This window comes from Chiloscyllium plagiosum, chromosome 25 (assembly GCF_004010195.1).
Source record: "Chiloscyllium plagiosum isolate BGI_BamShark_2017 chromosome 25, ASM401019v2, whole genome shotgun sequence".
NCBI lineage: Eukaryota > Metazoa > Chordata > Chondrichthyes > Orectolobiformes > Hemiscylliidae > Chiloscyllium > Chiloscyllium plagiosum.
The window spans coordinates 17338819-17362482 of record NC_057734.1 but is presented as its reverse complement, the minus strand read 5'-3'; the positions used below and the strand labels follow the sequence as shown (position 1 = coordinate 17362482).

Genomic DNA, 23664 nt, shown 5'->3' with positions numbered 1-23664 from the left:
TTGATGCATCCCCTAGCATTTGTTATAGACAGAGGTAAAACAGCCATTTGTGGCCCTGCACCCCAGGTCAGTGAATGCCATTGAGGTCAGCCAGACACAGTCCTTCAAAGAGTGCAGGATTTACATAAATAATACAGAACATATGAGACTGGACTTTTGAAATGGAATGGCTAAAGTTGGCAAGAATTCTTAAAAAACATCAATAAGAAAACAAGTGAGAGCCATCTCCCTTAAAAAAGGTGATTATTACCAGGTCAGTTAAAAATTTACAAACTGCAGTTGATAGATTAGTGTTTGGCAAAGGTTTTAGCATTTATGAAACCAAGCCAGGTAGATAAAGCTAAGATACAGATCAGTCACTGTCCTCTCTAATAGCAGATGAGACTTGAAAGACTGAAAGGCCTACTCCTGTTATTATGACAAAGATAACACTACATAGAAATGAGGAGCAAATGGCCTCAAATTGGTGAGATAGAGCATAGGAAGTAAAGGGTAGGGATGAAAGAAAGATTCTCTAGCTGGAAGGAGGTGTTCCACAGGGCTTCAGGTTGGGCTTTTTTCATATTATCTATACCAAAATAATTTGGACTATGACTCACGTACAGTAAATTGAACACTGAACAAAATGGTTTAAGGACTGTGAAAGATTGCAGGAACACACTAATAGATTTTTGTGTAGGTGGCAGTTCAACATGAGAAATGTGAAATTATATTAAATGGTAAAGTTTAAAATGAAAGATCAGAAAAGCTTGTTAAATATTAAGTGCAAAAAGGTAAGCGTACTAAAAGAAAAATATTTAAAGGGATGGAACAGGAGTGGGATAAGTTCCTGTGGTTTATGCAGATGAACATACCAACATAATTGAATTGACCTAAAGACCCGATTCAGTACTGAAACATTCTATGACCTTCTATACATTACTACAAATTACATCAGATAAAACATTACTTATGTTGGATGAAATTCTCCACTAGCTCCGGCCGTAGACAGCACAACTTATGCCGATATTCCTTTGGGTATCCTAATCTTTGACATTCCTCATGCAACTCTTCACCAATCATTGGCAGGAAGTTTAGATCTGAGGGGAATGTGCGGAAAAGATCCAGAATGTAACGTCTCCCATCATTGCCAACAATCCCTTTGCAATCCACTGAAGAGCACAAGAGGATGGGATGTTCTAAATCATTCAGGACCAGGTGCTTCTGAATCCGAAGGGGTCTGGAGGTTTGAAGCAATAAGTTGATGTACTCATGATTAGAAATAACAGTCTTCCCAAAATCTATCAATCCATAAACCACATTCTGATCTTGCTCCTGTTCCAGGATTCCAGGGATAATGGATTGTGCAATTATCCGATAGCCCCGGTAATCCACTATTACAGTCCCCAATACATGCAGACCTGCCACATCCAAGTTACTATAAGCTTGGATCCCTTTCAAGTCATTGCTGGATGCAACATAAGCAGCATGATCCCCCCCAGATTCTTTGTAGTTGTCCCGGATGTCGAATCCAAAGCTGAAGAAAATGTTGTTCCAGATGAACATCTGCATTTTGGTATCATCACCTGGGTTGATGGCCACGATATTCCCATCGACAACTGCCATTGCACCACGGGTGGCGGCTGCAACAAAATCACTGTTCACCTAGTTAAAAACAAAAACAGCATCTCAATTAGTTACTCTGTTTCGGGTGTGTATGACGGAGGAATAGTCTTTAATGCACTAAAAGTCAATTGCTTTTGCAAAAGCCTAGATACAAGTTCAGGAAAAGCTATAACAACTTCCCAGGTTTCCAATGTGGCAGTGGGATTTAGGCAGGCTGCCCAGTGGCAGATGACCGCCCTTGGAAATGTCCTAGTCAGTAACTTAAATAATGTTGGTGAGAGGATACATCATGGACAGCCTGAAAAGTTTGGGAAGTGGGCAAGTGAAAGCCAGAACATCTTGAGCAAAAAAAGGGCTATGTGTAGTTAAAGGACAGTGCAGGCTTTTGCAAGAGGGAACCCAAAATATCTGGAACTAAGGAAAGGAAAAGGGAAGTATCTAGTTTTCCTGAAGCTGATGAGAAAGCACAGCCAACCACAGCCATTAAGAGAAATAGAGCGTGGAATTGTTAAAGTACTATGAAGAAACTTTTCAGCAAAACAGACCATATAAAAGGAGATGGTTATGAGTAGGGCCTTATCACCCAAAGGATTCCCATAATATCACAACTCTGTCTCCCCACACCACATCTCCATACACACATTCCCTGCCAGGGAAGGAGTTTTGCAAGCTCATTGGCTCAGCAAAGTTAAAGGTAAGTTTAGATGGATAACAGGGTCAATAATGGGACTGCAGAGAAACATGTGGTTACATCCTAGAAACACCATCATTGCCATATAGGACTACTGCAACAGCACTGTATTCCTTCTCCAGGCAGTAGTCATATTGTGACTCACATCTTGAAAAGTATGGAAATCTTACATGAGAAATCATTACTCTATTGACCCTATCCTTCCTATCAGCCACTCATGTTTCTGCGTGATTGATGAAAGATCTGTGAACTGCAGCTAGTAATTTACATGTATTCCTCCTGCAGAAGGAGACATCACACAATTCCCACCTGCTCCAGAAGTATGTCTTAATGTCACTGAATTGGTTGATTAAGAAAAATATCTGTTGTTGGGAGGGTCAGAGTTGCTGGGAGAAATATGCCAACACCAAACACTCAACTGTAATTGCTATAACTGATTCTAACTCTCACCCAACAGTTAATGGAGGGGAATGAAAGAGATCCAATGTGCATTTGTAATGATGTACACTCATAAAATAATTATACTGTGTACCTCAGTTTCTTAGATGGTGAAAAAAGCAGAATGTTGCTCAAGCGCAATAAAGTTAACTGTAGTTTTTTATCGTTATGCAGGCAAAGACTCATCCACTCCATCATTCATCATTTCCTTTATAGTCAGCAGCCCAGAGCTACTCAAGAGATACAAACAAAACTGAGGAATTGACAAATTGGAAAACCCACAGTATAAAAGATGGAGGCAGCAGAAGATGTAGTTAAGTGGAGGGGTAGCACATGTTAGCCACTAACTGCAGAGCAAACGCATGATGATTTCTGCCATAATGAGAAGGGTTCTAGTAGACACAAAAGTTCTGTGCAGCCTTTAAGATGTGAAGCAAATGTCTAGGATTTCTGTACTTTGCTCCAAAATGGAAAAGGGATTCAACAAAGTTCAGGCTGGCAAGGAGAAAGCAACAACGATAGAAGAAACTGCAAAGCTTCCTCAGAGGATTACAGATTCAAACAAGTCAATCAATTCAACATTGAGGTTCTGAATATAGGTCTGCAGTTCTTGAGGGACCATATAGCTAAGTCAATGTCAACTTGAAATGCATATGAGGAGAAAGTGAGGTCTGCAGATGCTGGAGATCAGAGCTGAAAATGTGTTGCTGGAAAAGCGCAGCAGGTCAGGCAGCATCCAGGGAACAGGAGAATCGACGTTTCGGGCATAAGCCCTTCTTCAGGAGGGCTGAAGAAGGGATTATGCCCGAAACGTCGATTCTCCTGTTCCCTGGATGCTGCTTGAAATGCATATGGACAAACAAGGGGAACTAAAGCATATTTTGTATCCTTTCTCAGGAATATAAGTCATTCTGATCTCATGAGATCTGTTCCTCTATTGACCATGGCTGACCATAATCTTGTTCGCATGACACATAGCCTGTTCTGCATTTACCTCAGGACTTGGGTGCCTGACGAGAAAGGCAACCTCCATGCTTAGAGGCACAGCCATGCATATTTTAGACCTGTGCATCTGGACCTACACAGCACACTGGATGGATGGGCTCTCCTCTAGTGCTACTGAATTAATCTGACTTCAGTCTTGCTTTCCTCCTGTCCAGGATACAGTCATGTAAAGTAGGATTCTCAATTGGAAATCCACTGTGCAACCTTCAAATCAGAGTTCAGTAATGATCTTCAGATGAGAAGAATATATGAGAAGACTTTGTGAGTTGAAGAGTAAACACGGTTTTCCAGTATCTGCAATGAACCCGATGTTATGTCCACAAGTCTCCATAAGCAATCCTCAGCTAATCATGTACTTGCACTTCAATGAACAGGTCCTTGAAACTATGCACTTTAAATAGTGGCACACAATAGTGACCGAAAGTAACACAAGCGAGCTTGGGTGCTTATGTTTGTCACGGAGAGTGTAGGATGGCTTCACAGAATTCCTCTACACATTAGTCCCAACCAAAATAACTGGTCCTCAAACATGTAACTGCTGACTTAAGCCATCCACCAATCAAATGATCATGCTGCCCTAGTTGTTTTTATTTAATTCCCATCAAATTCCAAAAGGTGAACAACAATTCTCCGAATCGACCAAAAGCAAGTGACTCTTTTGTCACACATTGAAGCTACTATTCTTAGCCCCATCACTGTGGAAACCAACAAAGCCATTAACGTTCCATTGAAAAGGCATAGGATGAATTTCTCCCTTTGGATAAGACTCACCTGATACTGCTCTCACAGTATTAAAGTTGTGAGGAATTGCTATGAACAGATGTTTGTACACCTCACCTTAAAGATGGTCTGCTTCCTCAATATCCGCTGCATCATATCTTGACAGGGCATCTCCCATGCCGTCTGCAGCTCCTCATTCCAGTCCCGGGGCTTTATGGAAACAAGAGGCAGCAAGTCATCCAATTTTTGCAAAATTGCTGAGTAATCATAAAGGTACCACTGAAAATTCTATGTTCTAGTTGATTAAACTATGACACTTTTATTAAAAATGTTTTGCAGTGAATTATCAAATCTTTGACACCCCAATAAGTAAACTCCTACTGACTAACAGTGATTCCAGTTTGAATATATACAAAATAAAGCAATATTTGACACAGGTATATCCACACGTTTGAGAATTGTGTCCAACTTTGGTCCCTGCTTAAGATGCAAAATATCACAGAAAGGCTCATAGAATTCCGACCAAAATTAAAATCGTCTGAAGATGGTCTCAAAGAGTTCAGATTATTTACTCAGGAGAAATGAAGGTTGAGAGATGGTTGTAATTTTTTTTAATGAATGGATTCGGTTCAAGATAAGCGTTTGGAGATATTTGGGACAGCAGAATGAAGGGCGGTCATAAAAGATCCATACTCAATGAAATAAGATAGACTTCAAGAGGTATTTAATGTGGCAGAATGTCAAAGCCATCTGAAACAAAATGCTAAACGTGAGGCTGAGTTCCTTTAAACATTCTGAGAAAACAGGACATGACCAATTATACAGAGAAAATTGCTAATAGGTTGCTGTTTTGAGGTGTCATGAGCTATCGCAATCTCTTGGGAACTTCCATAGTTATGTTAGGGAATCATCTCAACATGAATCTTTTCTTGAGATTTTTAGTCTCTTTTCAGACCTCATATAGTTGAATGGGTAAACAGTGTACAATTTCACATTGTTATCTGCATAGATAGATAAACAGATAGTCTTTATTTAACCTTCCAACATTTTCTGCAGTTAGTTGATCTCAACAGGATATTGCTGTGGCTTTACCACAGTCAGTGACTCTGGGCACCATTCTTGCAGGATAGTGATGGTGGCATAATCAGATAGGCTGGTGGATACAAGAGGGCAGGTGGCACTTGAGTAACTGCACTCAGTGAACCAGCAGTTTCAGGAGAGGAGAAAAAAAAAGTGAAATTGCTGTTTTGCAGCAAATAACAACTAAGAGTTGTAACGCGTTTTCTCCAAAGAGATTTTCCAGACACCTCTTTGTCACCTTCCCTCATCCCTAGTGGCTGACAAAGAGCTCTCGACCAAAACATTGCCGGCCAATTCTCACCTGCCCAGTAATATGTTCCTCAAACCCTAGTCGGGAGGTATATGCATCCTCAGCCCTCACACAATCAATGGTGTGCTGTTTGTGTGGGATGGTCCAACTGTAACTTAGGAATGGTGTGGCAACCCTCTCCAATGGATGGCAACTCACCCTGAAAAATAGAGAATTAAAATCTCAGAAAGTCACTAAAGCTGTCACATGACCAGAATACTAACTATATCACACAAAAATGTCTAAAATATGATGGCACAACTGGTTATATGGACACAGTCCAAAATGAATTTAATTGAAGCATGATTAGAACAAAACTATTGCATAAACCCAAAATCAAGACAACACAATGTCCAGCAATTTTTGAAAGGATCAAGAAAAATTACTCTTGACTGCTCCTAAACGTTACCATGAAGCCTAAAAAATAAGTCTTCCTTGAAAAAAAAACCATAAATCTAGAAGCGACAGGACTTTGTTGGGGTCAGCAAATTCAAAGCACAATGACTCTCCATTTTTAAATTAACTGGTCATCACACTCATTAAAGTCAAAGTAAAAGTAAGGCAAATGGAAAAGTTATGTAAAAGATCAACAGGGTAACTTTAATGTCGGGGAGAGATTTAATGTCCGTTTATGCAAGGATAAAGGAATCTTAGCCATTTTGATGTGGGTTAATTTTGTGAAACAAAATGATGATGGGTTATTTTAGAAAAACAGACTGATCATAATTCTCTGAGCATTATAACACACAGTTGGTTGTTCTTGATGAAAGAAAGCATTAGTTCAAATTTAAAACTACAATTTACAGAGTCAATGAAATTGGCTCCATCGTTTTAGAGAGGAACTCAGTGCAAGGTGGACACTTCCCAAAGGTGGGCAAATTAAATCCAGCCTCAAGTGCCAACTCAGTTATCTCATCCCAGAACTTTGTGAGAAGGGTCAGTCGCCTTTGTGGTGTATGGAATTGGAGGTGCAATCATGAAAACAGAGTTTCTGAATGTTAGAAATAAATAAAAGGATCTCTGTAACGTGGATGATTCTCCTTACATTCCATACCTTTTCTTCTGCAATACTGCAAAATTCTTCTTGAATATCGGGCTAATTTGATTCAGTAGGTCCAACAGTGAATGACATAGCAGGCTGGGACTGCCTGGTTTTGGATTAAACATATCTGCAGTTGACCTAATTTAAAACAGAATACATTAGAAACAGCTTTTATTGCAGGGCTATAGAAAGGGAAAAAAGTTTGATATTGTTAGTGCAATGCCTTGATATAGAGCACAATTAGAAAAATGTTTGAACACCCAGCAAAAAAAGTTTCAACCCATTTAGCAACAGCTTCACTTTATAGCGACACAAATCCAGAGAACTTATACCTCTCTGTCAAAATTTTAAATTCAATTTAACCGATTCTCCTCAGTTTCTGCATTGTGAACTGTGGTATTTTCTGAGATGAATATCCATAAAATCGAGAGCTTATACTTTCACAGCTTAAATACTCCTGGTCTGGAAGTCACTCAAACTAAAAACTTTTTTTCTAAAGAAATAACTTCCCTAAACAGAACTGAAGAATACTGCTTTCTCAAAATTGCCTTCTGAGAAAGTGAGGGTGAACAATAAATGCTGGCCTAGCCAGTTCACATCATGTGAATGAATTAAAGAAAAACACCAAGTGGACCAACTGATTTCCTCCTTATTATACATGAATGCTTAATACAACCAAGTGGATCACTAGACCATTTCTGAGGGCAATTTAGACTTAATCATAAAGCTGGAGTATAGAATGAAGTGTAGCAAACAGTGAGGAAGATACTAATAGATTTCAAGATACAGTAAGCTGGAGGAATCTGTGGCATACGGCAGGTGAACTTTAAGATCAAAAAACATGAAATGATGAATTTTGTTAAGAGTCAACAGGGAGTGATGCATGTTAAATGATACAATGTTAAAATGGGTAAAAGGAGAGAAATAGAGAGCAAGACAGAGAGATAGAGGGAAAAAAAGGTCCATAGATTCATAGAATGCAAAAAGATCCTTTGGCCCATTGAGTCTGTACTGACATAATTACCACTAAAAGTGCACTAATCCCAATTTCCTATACTTGTCCCATATCCTTGAAATTTATGATATTTGAAGTATTCATCAAAATATTTTTTAAAGTTTGTAAGGTTTCCAGTCTCCAAGACCTTCCCAGGCAGTGCATTCCAAATTCACACTGCCTGCTGAGTGAAAAAGGTCTTTTTTCCCTCAAAATTCTTCTGAATATCCTGCCCCCTCATGACTGACCCTTGACCAAGCTGCTCTCTAATCACCCTGTCCATACCCCACATAATCTTATACACCTCACTGAGTGAAAAAGGTCTTTTTTCCCTCAAAATTCTTCTGAATATCCTGCCCCTTCTCTAAAAGTATGCCCCCTCATGACTGACCCTTGACCAAGCTGCTCTCTAATCACCCTGTCCATACCCCACATAATTTTATACACCTCAATCATGTCACCCCTCAGTTTCACCATCTCAGACAATATCCTGGTGAACATCCTCTGATGCTATCACATCCTTCCTGTAGTGAAGGGACCAGAACTGCACACAGTATTCCAACTGTGGCCTAACCAATGCTCGTCACAACTCCAACATTACTTCCTTGTTTTAATACTTTTTGTCACGACGGATGAGAGCAAGCCATATATCTTCTTAACTATCCTATTCTGTTCTGCTGACTTCAGGGATCTGTGAATAATTACCTCCAAGATCCCTGTGTTCCTCTAAGCCACCCAGTGTCCTGCCCTTCATTAAATACACCCTCATCTTGTTTCTTCTTCCAAAGTGCAACACTTTGCACTTATTATGGCTAAGTGCCATCTGTCACTGGTCTCCCACCTGACCAACCCATCTGTATCTTTCTATATCCTACAACCACCTTCTTCACTATTAACCACTCTACCACTCTTGGTGTCATCTGCAAATTTGCTTAACATTCCCCCCACATTTTCATGTATATCATTTGTATACATAGCAAACAGCAAGGGTCCCATACTGACCCTTGTGATACACTGCTGGACACCAGCCTCTAGTCACTCAAACAGCCTTCTACCACAACCCTTTGTATCCTATTACAGAACAGAATCCCTACAATGTGGAAACAGGCCATTTGTCCCAACAAGTCCACAGTGACTCTCCGAAGAATATCCCACCCAGATCCATTCCCCTACCCTATTACTTTACATTTCCCCTAACTAATGCACCTAACCTACATATCCCTGAATACCAAGGGCATTTTAGCATGCCAATTCACCTAACTTGCACACTTTTGAACTGTAGGAGGAAAGCGGTGCACCTGAAGAAAATCCATGCAGGCGCAGGGAGAATGTGCAAACTCCACACAGAGATGCCCAAGATTAGATTCGAACCTGGGTTCCTGGTACTGACAGGCATCAGTGCTAACCACTGAGCCACCATGCCACCCTAAGCTAGTTTCTGATCCACTCATTTTCAATCAATCAGTCTCCCATGTGAGACCTTGTCAAGAGTGTTGCTAAAATCCGTATAAACTACATCAACTTAATTTCCATCATCCACACACTTGATTACATTTTTTAAAATTCTAACAAATTTGTTAAGTGTGACCTCCCTCTGACAAAGTCATGCTGACTACCCCTAATTAACCCAAACCTTTCCAAATGGATATTAATTCACTCCTTTAGAATTTCCTCCAATAGTTTTCCTACCACAGACATGAGATCCAAATGACTTTTACCCTCTGCTTGTGCAGAAATCTTTGAAAGTGGCATAATTAATAATGCATGTGGGATTCCTTGTAGAGTATAGTCGCCAATAAGTTATGTTAAACCTATTTATAACATTAGCTTCAGCTGAAGTTTTATTATTTCGGAGTACATGACTTAGGACTATCATGAAGGCTTTGGAGAAATTTACTAGAATAAATTTGTTGGCAATGTTTCAGGGATGATGGGTTAGTTATGTGGACAGACGCAAGGAGTTAGGATTGTTCTACTCAGAACAGAGAAAACTTAACAGGAGATTTCATAGAAGGTTTTTAAATCATGATGGGTTTAGTGAGAGTAAATACAGTGAAAGTGTGTCCAATGGTTGAAGGACCACTATCCAAAACAAACAGGCTTAGGTTTGTTGACAATAGAAGCAGAGGCAGCAGGAGGAAAAAACCCATCCTTCCTCAATGTTCAAGACCCCGAACACAGCTTCTGGGTGAAGCGCATTTCATCTGTACTTCTTTCAAGCCAGTCTTTTTCAAACAGCAATTGCTGCTCACAGTGCAGTCTCCTTTATGTTGACAAGATCAAACACAGACTATGTGACCACTTTATGGAATTTGTCTGCTTTGTCCAAAGGAATGACCTTGACCTCCCAGTTGCCTGCCATGTTGCTCCTTTACTAACATTGCCTGCTGCAATGCTCTAAAGAAGCAGTAAAAATCACGAATGCTCTGCTGCTCTTGTATCCTGTGTCAGCTCACACTTCTGACAGCTTCCTCCATATATCATTTCAGCTGAATGGTGCAAAAAAGAACTTAAGAATGGCACATGTTATGAGACCCCCCCCCCACCCCCACTCCAGTGGCATCATGAAGATTCATGTTTATGTGCTGGCTAGGCATTATATTAGTAATAAAATTAGATTAATCAGCTGAAATATTTGGGAATAGTGGTGGACCATATTCTGTTGTGGGCTGTTGGATTGCTCTGAGTGCAGGTACATCAAAGGGTTGCTGGTCTTGGCCAAAATCCAGTGATTCCCCCTAAAAGATACACTTACAAGGACCCAAATGGGGTTAAGAATTGATCACTGCCCTGGTTGGTCTGGCCTGCTGGTTTAACTGTTCAAGAGGGTTGAAATGTGGGTTAATATGTAGATTAAACAAGGTGCTGGCTGTTAATAAAAACACAATATGCTGGAAATACTTCGCAATTCAAGACCATCTGCAGAGGAAGAAACAGATAATTTTTCAGGTGGATGGCTTTGCTTGATAGTGAAACTGCAACCTCAACAAAAGAGTCAGCACTTTCTGCAAGAAAGAAGTTAAAAAACACCAAACATGAAAGTTAATTGAGAGTGAGACAGAGAATACAAGACCCAACAGGCCCCATTTAGTGTGCAGCTGCAGGGAATGCCTGGACCCACCCAGGTAACCGCTACCAAAGATTTCAGTTTCTGGCCTGTAAATTCTGCTTTCAGGTATTTGCTGTGCGCTCACAGTATCTAAGCAACCTGCTATCAGTACTTTATTTTTAGTGTCAAAAACCCAGTTGTTTTTTCCTATTATGCCACTCTGGCACACAAGAAAGGTCTGTTCTTATCTATGTCCGATAAAACTGTAATGAGTTTTATGCTTTTTAACCATCTGGAAATACTTAGTGGCTTTGTGTTACAACCAGAGTATGGGACTCAAGTGCCTAATTTATGAAAACTTGAATAAAAAGGCCTTTTGTTTTACACATATTTCATGGAGCAGGCTCAAGGGGCTGTATGGCCCACTCTCGTTCCTATTTCTTATTGTCTTAGTCAAATTCTGAAAGAATGGCTTAAAAAGGCTGCTTTCCTGAATTTACCTTGCAAATCATGTTGTGGTTCTCAACCAACAACAAAATGCACCACAGGGGATGTGCTTATACTTAGGAGCCAACACTTTGCATGTTTACAATATTATGTCAAAATATCAGCCTGTGTCAGTTATCATGATTTAAATCGCCATATTCTTGAAACATTGTGCCAACAGGAAAATGCACTTTGGGAGGATGCTTAAAACACATACGCATCTGCTGCTGTTAGTTCAGTGCCCTCCTGGTGGCTACCATTACACTGGCAGCAGGAGATGAAATCAACAGGAAAAATACATGAATCTTGCTGACTTGTAGTTTAACACATTCTGACAGGTTGATCTTGACCATTTTGGAAGGCAGGAACTGAAGATCATTACAAAAGCAATTAGACATTTGAATGGACTGCTAAGTCAATTGTTTCTACTGTCTATTAGATGGCGGTGGAAAGGAAAATGATATGGTAATAAAGAGATTTGTTTCCCCAAAAGGCACCTAATCATACAGTTCTACTACCACCCTCAGTTCCATAACGATCATTTGGCATCATTTCCCCTCTCCCCATCTTATCCCAGTTCCAATCTTCCAGCTCAGCTCCACCCTCATGACCTGTCCCACCTCTCCATCTTCCTTCCCACCTAACTGCTCCACCCTCCCCTCCTACCTATCACCTTTACCTCCACCTCCATCCACCTATTGCACTCTCAGCTATCTTACTCCCAGCCCACCCCCCCTCCCATTTATCTCTCCAACCCTGAGGGCCCCAGCCTGATGAAGGGCTTTTGTTTCCTGCTCCCCAGATGCTTCCTGACATGCTGCACTTTTCCAGCACCACGTCCTCGACTCATTTCAATTACACCCAATATCATCAGAACCTGGGAACAATATATTTTATCTGTGGTTAGTTGGAGGCGGCTGAATGCATTGAAATGAGAGCTTAAAACAAAACATGCACAGAGAGAGAGGAACGCTGTGTAACACAGCTAGAGAAACTGGATCAATTCTCAAAATAGAAATAAGACTTAGGTTTACAAAGCAAGTAAGTCAATAGTAATTGTTTTGATTTGCTTTGGGAAATCATCATCACCGACACAAACACTGAGTGGCTTCTGCCATGCAGAACACTCCATATTTCAACTCTGAAACATAATCAAAAAGGTCATCCAAATTATTCAGATAGAAGTCTCCTCTCTAAGTTGCCCGTCAAGGATCAGCATAACATGAAGGTGGGCTGCTTGACTGTCACCCCAAAATGCAAAACCATAAGCTGTACCTAAATTCACATAATTTCTCACTAAACATTGAGCAGTCACACAAGGACGTTTAGCTGCTCTAATGTAAGAAGTCTCCACTCTATAGATTAAGGCAGACAAGACAAGGAAGGAAGAGAAGATTAAAAGGAAACTAAAGGAATCTAATCCTTAATTCAAAAGCATACCTGTTCCAATGTGACCAAAACCAAAGGTGATTGACAATGCACACAGAGAAATAGTAGATTACATGTTCATACAGGCAATTTTTTTTGTATCAGGGATATCCCAACATATTCCAAGACTCAGCAGGGATAGCCCCACAGTTATCAATGTTCAATGGAGGAACAAGGGACAAGGGACCCAAACAAGGGTCCTCACCTTTACTTGCCTGACACATGAGTCCTGTCATGTGTGTCAAGCCGTGTGCTTAGCCTGAGGATCCCTCTGTTTATAGCTAAAACAGTGGCGAAGGTGGGATTATGGCCATTAATCTGCCACTTATAGGTTTCAAGAGGCCCAATGGACTGGTGATAGCCCCATTTTCTCCCATCAGTTAGTAGGCAGGTCAGGGGCAGGCAGGTAATTAGCAGGCTGGTCGAGTGCTGCTCTTGACAAGCCCCCTGTGAGCAGGAGATGTAAAAGTGTACCCAATCAGTTTGGAATGAGCAGTTCTTCAACTGAAATAAATGAGGAATTACGTAATATCCACTTTGGGGTTCTCAGATCCTCATGCATCACACATCCAGGCAGCAAGCTTCATGTTTCCATGCTGCTTTTGTACAACTTTCTCCAGCAGTGATTCTGATCTCTGAATTTAGTCCATCAATTTCATAATTTGCCCCCTAGCAAGTGAATTTAATAATTTTGCATTTGATAACATTGCAATAATTGAATCATCTGAAATCTCTAAAGGTCCAATTTTACTTTATTTGTTTGAAAAGATATTGCGAGTTTTCCTGCATGAACACATTTAATAGAGGTACTGAGCACAAGGCTTGTACTCACTGGTTGATGTAGAATCCACGTGTGGATGCAGTGATGCTGACGTGACGATCCTCCATGGTGATAACATTAAAATACATCAGATCCCCCCGCAGCTTACGGTTACCTGGAGGTGGATTCCACCCACTCACCATCAGACACTTCAAACACTGCAGGGACTACAGAGAGGATATCAATTAGTAAACTCCACCTCCCCACTGAATCCAGAGGAAGAACCAACCAGTTAAACAATACATACCTGAATCAGAATCTCTAGTTACTCCTACTAAAGAACTCTGTGCTCAGATACAAACACTGCAATCATCTTTATTTTTCAATTCAAAGCAGAATCAGAAAAAATGGAAATAAGGTAATGTTGGCTAAATCTGTAATACAGCAAGACTAGAACTACCACACTGTTCAGAACACAGTTGTCATGAACATTATACAAGCTTGTTTCTGAAATATCATGTCGACCTCTGATCCGACCCAACTTCAGTGAAACAGTAATTTCTGAATGCTGCACCTTTCTGCAAACAAATGCAAACATTTCTGAACAGAACAGCTAATTCTGTCTTAAACACAAATATCACTTAACTCCACTGGCTTCGTAACACACCTTGCTATCCGCAGTTAGTGGCTGTAGGAATGAGAGGGGCCGATCTTTGGATCCTGGCAAGATATATTCCGGAGGAGAGCAGTCGATAGTCTCAAGTGATTGATCTGAACCAGAACGTCTTTTCCGTTTTCCAGTTGTAGATATATCTAGAGGGGAACATATTGCGTTCATAAAATGGTTGGAGTACAGAAGAAAGCTGTTCACACTGTCTGTCCAAAAAATCAAAACTAATTTCACCCAATTACCCAACACTTTTACCATAGATTGAGGGTTCACTTCAGCTCCTTCGCCAATGCACATTCGAAAGTCACAATTGAATTTACTATCAATACAATCCTAAGCAGCACAGTCCAGTTCATAACCAATCACTATATTTGAAAAAAAATGACATTGCGCTACAGTCACTGGACTAGTAATCCAGAGATCCAGGTAATGATCTGACAATCCAGATTTGAGCTGCCCCATAGCACAGGGTGAAATCTGAATTCAGCATACATCATTAAAAGAGTAATGTGATCAGGAAACAATTGTTGATTTTCTAAAAACTCACCTGGCTCACTAATGTCTTTTAGGGAAGGAAACTATTGTCTTCATCTGGTCTGGCCTACATATAACTCTAGACCACATCAATGTGGGTGATTCTTAACTGCACTCTGAAATAGACTAGCAAATCAGTTATATCAACTGCTAAAGAGTCTCAAAAAAGGGAATGAAACTGGATACAGTACGTGGCAGCTATCAAGGCACTATAAGCAACAAAAGCTGACTCAGCCCCATTGACTCTGCGAAGTTGTCCTTAGCAACATCTTGGACAAATGCCAAAGTTGAGAGAGTTGGCTCACAAACAATCACCTGCCATTGTCCTACCTTGCACACATGTCCTATTCAATCCCATCATCATCTTGTATATACTGACTCACCAGCAAGAGTGACCCAGCAGAAGTGGTGGCATGTGGTGGACAGTCAGGAGGAAGTTGCTCTGGGAGTCCTCCCAACACAATCTTCAATCTCATGACCTGGTATATCTCCCACACTATTAACATCAAACCAGGGGATCAACCCTGGTTCAATGAAAAGTGCATGAGTACATGCTGGCATACCTGAAAATCAGCTATCAACCTGGTGAAGCCACAAAATAGGACTACTTGAAAACTATCTAGACTCTCTTTGTGAAAACACTCCAGCTCTGGCAATGTCCTGATGAATCTCACCTGCACTCTCTGTAGTACACTAACAATTATGCTGTGGAATGGCAACCAGAACTGCACACAGTACTCAACCTGAGGCCTAACTGACAACTAATATAGGTCCATCATAATTCCCCTGCTCTTGTAATCAATTCTCTGACTAATAAAGGCAAGTCTCCCACATGCCTTTTTAATATCCTATTCAACTATCTTACAGCTTTCAATGATCTACTGACATGTACTCTAAGGTCCTTCTAACTAGGGTCCTATCATTCAACAGTTACACCCTTGCCTTTGTAATTCTCCTAAAATTCATCACCTCACACCTTTCAGGATTAAAATCCATTTGTCATTGTTTAACCCACTGTACCAGCATATCTGACTATCTTGCTGCATTGCAAAGTCTTCCTCCTTGCCATTTACTACACCACAAATTTTCATGTAATCTGCAAACCTGCTGTTAAAACTTCCTACATTCATGTCATACAGTCAGAGATGTACAGCACGGAAACAGACCCTTCGGTCCAACTCGTCCATGCTGACCAGATATCCTAACCTAACCTAGTCCCATTTGCTAGCACTTGGCCCACATCGCTGTAAACCCTTCCTTTGCATATACCCATCCAAATGATTTTTAAATGTTGCAATTGTACCAGCCTCCACCACTTCTTCTGGCAGCTCATTCCCTACATGCACCACTCTCTCTCGAAAAAGTTGTGCCTTGGGTCCCTTTCACATCCTTCCCCTCTCACCTTAAACTTATGCCCTCTAGTTTTGGCCTCTCCTACCTTGGGATAAAGACCTTGTCTATTTACGCTATCCATGCCACTCATGAGTTTACACACCTCAATGAATGTCACTCCTCAGCCTCCGATGCTCCAGGGAAAACAGCCCCAGCCTATTCAGCCTCTCCCAATAGCTCAAGCCCTCCAATCCTGGTAACATGCTAGTAAATCCTTTCTGAATCTTCCAAGTTTCACAACCTCCTTTCTGTATCAGGGAGACCAGAATTAAATGCAGAATTCCAAAGATGACTTAACCAATGTTCTGTACAGCCATAATATGATCTCTCAAATTCTTATATTCAATGCATTGATTAATAAAGGCAAGCATACAAATGCTTTCTTCACTACCATGTCCACCTGTAACTCTGCTTTCAAGGAACTGTGAACCTGCACTCCAAGGTCTCTTTGTTCAGCAACACTCCCCAGGACCTTATCATTAAATGTACAAGTCCTGCCCTGATTTGCCATTCCAAAATGCAGCACCTCACATTTATGTAAATTAATCTCCATCTGCCATTCCTCAGCCCATCAGATTAAGGTCCCATTGTACGCTGAGGTAACCATCTTCGCTGTCCGCTACATCATCTATTTTGGTGTCATCTGCAAACTTACTAAGCATACCTTCTATATTCACATCTAAATCATTTACATAAGTGATGAAAAGCAGTGGACTCAGCACCAATCTTGTCTCGATCATTAATGTACACTACAAGCAGCAAAGGACACAGTACTGTGTCACTGGGTTAAAATTCTGGAACTTTCTTCTTAACGACATTATGAGTCTCCTGACGGTAAATGGACTGCAATGGTTCAATGGTTCAACAGCTCACCAACATCTTCTCAAAAGTAACTGGAGATTGGAAATAATTTCTGGCCCAGCCAGCAACATTAACAATTTTTTTTCCAATCACCTTAAGTAAGTGTTCACTGGTTCTCAACCTTGGACTAATAAGTAGTTCTCTGCCTATTCTGAACAGACCTTTCACAACTCTGAATACCTCCATTAAATTCCTCTTAAAAGTTTCTTCTCCAAGGAGACTAAAAGAAAGTTCCTCCAATCAATTCACATCACTGAAGTTTCATGGGCCTGGAATCATTCTCATAAATATGTTCTGGACTGTCCCTAAAAGCTTCACATCTCTCCTAAAATACAATGCCCAGAATTAGTACTCCAGTTCAAGCAAAGCACTGTTTAATAAAGGTTCACTATGGCTTTGTTGTTTTTGCATTCCATATTTGTACTTATAAAGCTGTTTGCCTTTTCGACTGCATTCACAACTTGCTCTGTTACACTCAAAAGATTTGTGCACATTTCTATCCTGGATCTCTGTTTTGACAAACTTTAGAATTGTATACTTTAGATTATACTGCCTTTCCTCATTCTCCCGATCAAAATGTATCACTTCTCATCATTACATTTCAACTGTCCTATGTTGGCCATTTCCCTTGCCTGTCTGTATCTTTTTGAAATCTATCACTATCTTCCACACGGTTGACAATCCTTCCAAGTTTTAGTATCTTCTGCATTCACAATTTTTCCCCCAGGGAGGCTGGTTCAAGTTTATATTTCTTGAAAGAATAAGAACCTGATGTTCAGCCTTAAGAAATAACATTAATGCTGTTTAAAATTATTACATAGAGTGGGTCTTGCCAACCCACTGTTTCACCAGCTAATTTGTGGCGAGTTAAAAAAAGAGAGCCACATCATCATAGGAAAACGTCAATGATTTGTTCTTGCAAGCAATGCTCTAGCATGCAGCTTTACAACTTAAACTGATTTACTAATAATGTTTGCAAGTGCGCCAAGTCCCTCGCATCTTACCTTACAAAGAGCTAATTTTTAAAGACATAACACACATAAATCATAACATCAACAGCGATCGCATCAATTGAGTACGATTGTAAATTGGTTTCCAGATGAGGTCACCATGTGCTCTGGATTGTGCGCTTCTGGATATTAGTTTTGAGACTGCCCAAATTCATGTAGAATCATTGAATAATACAGCAACAAAAAAAAACAGGTCCATCAACTTACAATATAAGAGACTTTTATCCTATCACTCTACACTGGATCTAATCATATCATTGTGCTAACTCACTCCACTACCCAATCTCCTTTTCATTTCTTTTCATAACAAAGTACTTGCACAAATCATACCTGCAATATCTCCCTCAGAGATGGTGGTTAAAAAAGAAGAGGAGTTAAGCTCAATGCCATTATAGGCGTCAACAGGGTCCAGACACTTCAACAGATCCCGGACGTGGCGGATGTGAAACTTAACCTCTCGGACTGTATATGGTTCTGAGGCAAAAACAGAAAGATGTCACTTCAATGTTGTACCAGGGCACAATACTGCTCCACCTTAAACTGCACAACTCCAAAAGAATAAAGAACAATCAGAAAACACACAATACAAGTCACATAATGGAAATCTGAAACTCTTTACCACCCTCTCAAAACAACTTTTGAGGTTGGGGTGTCAATTAAAAATTTAACAACTAATATTGAGAAACTAAAGATTACAGAACCAAGGCATGTAGATGGGATTATGATCTAAGTGAAGGTTGGAATGAGTTGAGGGGCTGAAGAGTGTATCCATGCTCCCACGAAAGCTTAGTCACTATCTTTGCAATTTATTCACAGAACAATTCTTTTAAAAGGTCAAACAGGCACTGACCATTTTCTGGAAGAACTCATCACAGGGGCAGAAGAGAGATCTACTTAATTGTAATACAAATCTTTACAAAATACATTTCAAACAAAAAGGATCCAAATTAGAAACTTCAAGGTAAGGAATAGTTAAAACATGTTATGATGATACTGTGCCACATTGACCGGCAGGTCAAGTTGCACTATGCTGTTCTGTCCGCAGCGATAGTCTGCAGAGTAAGGGATGCAGTGCACTGTGTCCCATCCAACAGCAGCGAAACACTGCATTTGGAAGGCTCACAATGCAGAGGCTTCTACTCTTCGAATAGAGCCAAGGCCACAACAGGAATGCTGGGTAATAGTGGCTGAGACAGAAGCCCCCCATCTGACAGGACATTATGTAGGTCACATTTTTTCATCTAAATGGGCACTTTTCCTTTTTTTTCAACATCATGTAAATACTGAACATTGATGCTAAATGTGTGAACTTCTATTGGCCGAAACAGTGACATAAGGGATGAAGTGTCAAAAAGGCCCTTTAAAGAGGACAGTGAAACCTCCAGAATGACGTACATCCCACTTTCACAGTAAGGGCGCCAAAATGGAAACATATTAGGATTAGACTAATCTTGAAATTCTGTCTTCCATTGGCCCCACCTCTTTCCTTTGTGTCCTACCTCTTCCTCCTCCTCCTCTTCCTCTAATAAGTTCTCAATCTAGAGCATCACTGTCCTCCAATTCCAGATTTCTCTGGAAGACCATGTTGTGAATGTACACAATGAGTGTACTGCAGGGGCACCACCCATTAATGGTGGTTCTTGTGACCAAGTGACTTCTGTTATTGTGCGTCTGAGCTTCTTACTCGGACCCATGCAGAGCCACCTCTTCAAGAAATATCTCCATACTTTGTGGAGGTGGTGGGTGAGTCGGCGAGTGAGATGAGTGAAGTGAGCCGAGTAGAGTGAGTAAGTGAGTGGTGAAAGCAAGTGTACAAGCAGAAAGCTCTTATTGGAGTTCACAGCCCAGCTGAACATTGAAGAAGTCCTCTTCATTGTTGATGAATCTCACTCAATGCAATTAATAATGCTCTGCACCTTGAGGATTTCAAGATTGAGGCAAAACCCACTGCTCTCCTAGGCTCAATCCTCAAGGTGCAGAGCATTATTAATTGCATTGAGTGAGATTCATCAACAATGAAGAGGCCTTCTTCTTCAATGTTCAGCTGGGCTGTGAACTCCAATAAGAGCTTCCTGCTTGTACACTTGCTGTCACCACTCAATTACTCAATGGTGCTGTCCAGTGCTCACTAAAAGAGCATTAATGACCAGTGAGGTACAATGGTATGTAGCCAATTTTGACTCACGAACAAGCTGCTGAAAGAAGCCAAAAGTTGAAAGTCTTCAAAGGACACAGTGCCATTGGCAGCTACTGGTAGGAAAGGACAAGCACTAATGTAAAGTGATGATTCGGAGATGCCGGTGTTGGACTGGGTGTACAAAGTTAAAAATCACACAACACCAGGTTATAGTCCAACAGGTTTAATTGGAAGCACACTAGCTTTCGGAGCGCTGCTCTTTCATCAGGTGATTGATGAAGGAGCGTCGCTCTGAAAGCTAGTGTGCTTCCAATTAAACCTGTTGGACTATAACCTGGTGTTGTGTGATTTTTAACTAATGTAAAGTGAGTCATTTGAAATGAGGACACAGATTTTGGTGAAAGCCTACTGGGTCTTCTAAAGCAGTGGTTTTCTGGTGGATCCACAAAGCTGCATCATTGGTAGTAAATCCCAGGCTGAAGATACAGCCTCTGCTGCTTTTTGTTCATCCTTCTCCTCTGCCTTTCTTATACCCATTGCTCTACCCTTCCTGCAAAGGACATTTCTCCTTATCATCACTACATCCAAAATCAAAGATATACTGTCATTGCGAACAGTTGCTTTCCTTGTACTTAGGTGGACTCTCAATTGTGTTTTGAAGTCATGTCTCCTTCTCTTATGCCCTCATGGTACCAGACAAGTGATAACATCCTGCACTGCCACACGTCTTTCCCCCTAAGCAAACCCAATGGTTGTGAAGGATTCTCAATCATTCTCCCTTTCAAAATGACCAACTTCTTTTCCCAGTGGTGGCCATGACTGCCTGACTTCTCTGTGCTGCTTCCTCCATTCATCTAGTCTGCCCTGACCCAGAACGCAGCCAAGCACTCCCACTAAAACTGCCAAACAGCCCTCAATGGGCTCTCCTCCAGCCCTTTAACAATTTTACTTTGACTTATCTGGGAATAAGCCAGGATTCTAGGTCTGGCCTTTTAATGGAAGCTCCCCAGGAACAGTATCAGAATTGGGAAACTGGCACTTCTGTTTTCATCACCAAGCCTCCCACCCAATTCTGTTCTAGAGACAGAGACTGGGTAGGGAAGAAGAATTGAAAGAGTGGGGAAATCCAGGGAATCAGAAGGATGAACAAAAAGGCAAAAGGCAGCAGAAGCTATACCTTCGACGTGGGATCTGTCTCACTTCATTGAATGCTTTACTTTCACTTTCCTAGGACACAGCTAATGAACTCCAGTGGCTATGTTTTGATCTGAGCTCCCATCCTTAGCTGCAGCTGAACATTGATATTTTCTCCTGTTGCATCACAAACTCTATCAAATTTTCCATCAAAAATTTCATTTTGGTTTTACATTAATTATCTGGTAGAATTCGGGAATTCTCATGTCTGGGACTTCTAGTTTCACAACACATTTTTTATTTGCAAGTGCTGGTTTACAGTTCTTGAGAAGACACTACCTCTACATATGGTAAGCAACAAATTCATTGGGACTACTCAACATATAGAGCAGGTATAGGAAACTACATTTACAACATCACCTATTGGTGAATATGTTTAGCATCTTGAAACCATTCAGCATTTAAACATATAAAGAATATCTACAAAAAAAAGTCCAGTTTTTCTGTTCATTGACAAGTTATTGTCCTCAATGTAACTTTGTGTGTATTGTGGTTTGAACCCAAGAATCAGCCCATGAAACACCTTCCCCATATCACAGCCCTCTTTGGTCTGCGGATAAAATTTATCCCTGGTTCTGGCTGAAAACCTGGGCAGGTGACTTCTGCCACTTACAGCTTAAATAATAGTGATTGTCATTCACTCAGAGGAAGTCTCCATCTATTCCCAATGACAGCACAGCCAAAATTAGGTCATCAATAAGTAAGGAATTATGGGTGCAAAGTATTGTAAATCCGATTCCTACATTTCTGATGAGTTATTATCAATTGAGTATTGAGTAAGTGAAGCTTGTAGGTAATCTGCCAAAGACACCAAGATCCTTCAACACAGCGTCTCCCTTTACCTTCTACCACTCGGAGAACTGATCCATCCTTCAGTCCTTCTATACTTGCCAACCCCGCAAAGTTATCCAGAATGTTGCCATCATGCTGAAGTGAGAAGCAGGTCCGATGACATGTGTCCTCACGTTCCATCAGAATCTGGATGATCTCCTGGACCATCTCCTCAGAAGATACCTGGAAAAAGGATACATTATGATTTGTGTTGAGGTTCATTCAGGAAATCTCACACCCTTATCAATGGTCACTGAATAAACTGTTTAAAATAACTGGGTGGTTTATCACGTCAAATGTACATTTTATAGATTGGAGTCAAAGCACATACTACAGACATATTTATTGGTCTCCTTCAAGAGACAATCAGGATGTTCAGTCCCTTTGAAATTTCCAAAATTTCCAAAATTAGCAAGTTACAGGTTCTACAAAGTGGTCTGGAATGAGCTGGACTCATTATCCAGACTTGGCCATCTCTTATCTAGCCATTTGCTAACTATCCTTCTACTCTCCAAAGTTATCACTTCATCTAAACCCATCAACTCCTGACCTTACTGACATTGGTTACCAGACTTTCATTGCCTCTCTTAAAAAAAAATCATTACCACGTATAACTTTGCCAATTCCTTTCTCTCCAAGTTCTTCCTGTGTTACTATCTCCCTCGGACTCTCCATTCTGAACTCTCAGCTCATTTGTAGCGATCCCTCTCCTCTCAGCCACCAAGGACAGCTCCCTACTCTGGAAACGCTCCAAACTTTTCTGCTTGTTTTGTAAGGCTCTTCTAAAATTCACCCCTTTGACCACGTTTTTGCACACTGCTTCCAGAATATCTTCCATTGTTTCTTTTAGAGTAGATCACCTGGAGGCTTTTTGCTTTCTTTGATTTTCTTTTAATAAAGAAGGCTGTGGTTGTTGAGAGATGGTGTTAGGAAACCTAAATGGTAAAACAAGACTACAAAGAACCTACTTGTAAACTAATGATGTCATTTCCAGGCACTTGAATCTTAATTTCAAGCGTGTTTGGAATAGGAGTGATCTCCATCACACCATTTGTAAGCACATCAGCAGCACCATTGGTGACGAGATTATTCACTGGCAGAGTCATCTCTGAGTCTTTTCCATTACAGAGGGGTTCACTACCCTCAGCATCTGCAATGAGAGAATAAAAAAAAATAAACAATGAAGAAGCAAAGCTTATGAACCATGAACATTAAATTTTAAACAAACGATCATACAAGGCAACAGAAAACATGAAACATTAATACATAATTTATTGCTGCTATTTAGAAATCACAAGGGATAAACCTGGATCCAAGCCAATGGTGCTCAATTACAGTTGCTTGGGGTTTGTGAGGTTGACATCTGTTTGATCAATGATACATCATCAATTGCTGCATAATTATCAAGTTTACAATACACTTAAATAAAGCCAGCTCCAGGGACAGTT

The 23664-nt window shown here is 40.6% G+C and overlaps 1 protein-coding gene across 2 annotated transcripts in view; it reads right to left on the bottom strand.

Annotated features, from left to right (window-relative positions):
• Positions 1–23664, bottom strand: part of LOC122562617 (clustered mitochondria protein homolog) — an 87056-nt gene that overhangs the window by 44962 nt on the left and 18430 nt on the right. For both annotated transcript variants that reach the window (XM_043715604.1, XM_043715605.1), the window contains exons 2-10: positions 23185–23366; positions 22228–22399; positions 18385–18528; positions 14255–14400; positions 13660–13814; positions 6883–7008; positions 5841–5988; positions 4577–4669; positions 950–1644 (exon numbers count right to left, since the gene is read on the bottom strand). In XM_043715604.1, the coding sequence (XP_043571539.1) occupies positions 950–1644; positions 4577–4669; positions 5841–5988; positions 6883–7008; positions 13660–13814; positions 14255–14400; positions 18385–18528; positions 22228–22399; positions 23185–23366 (1861 nt within the window). The remainder of the gene's footprint in view (positions 1–949; positions 1645–4576; positions 4670–5840; positions 5989–6882; positions 7009–13659; positions 13815–14254; positions 14401–18384; positions 18529–22227; positions 22400–23184; positions 23367–23664) is intronic.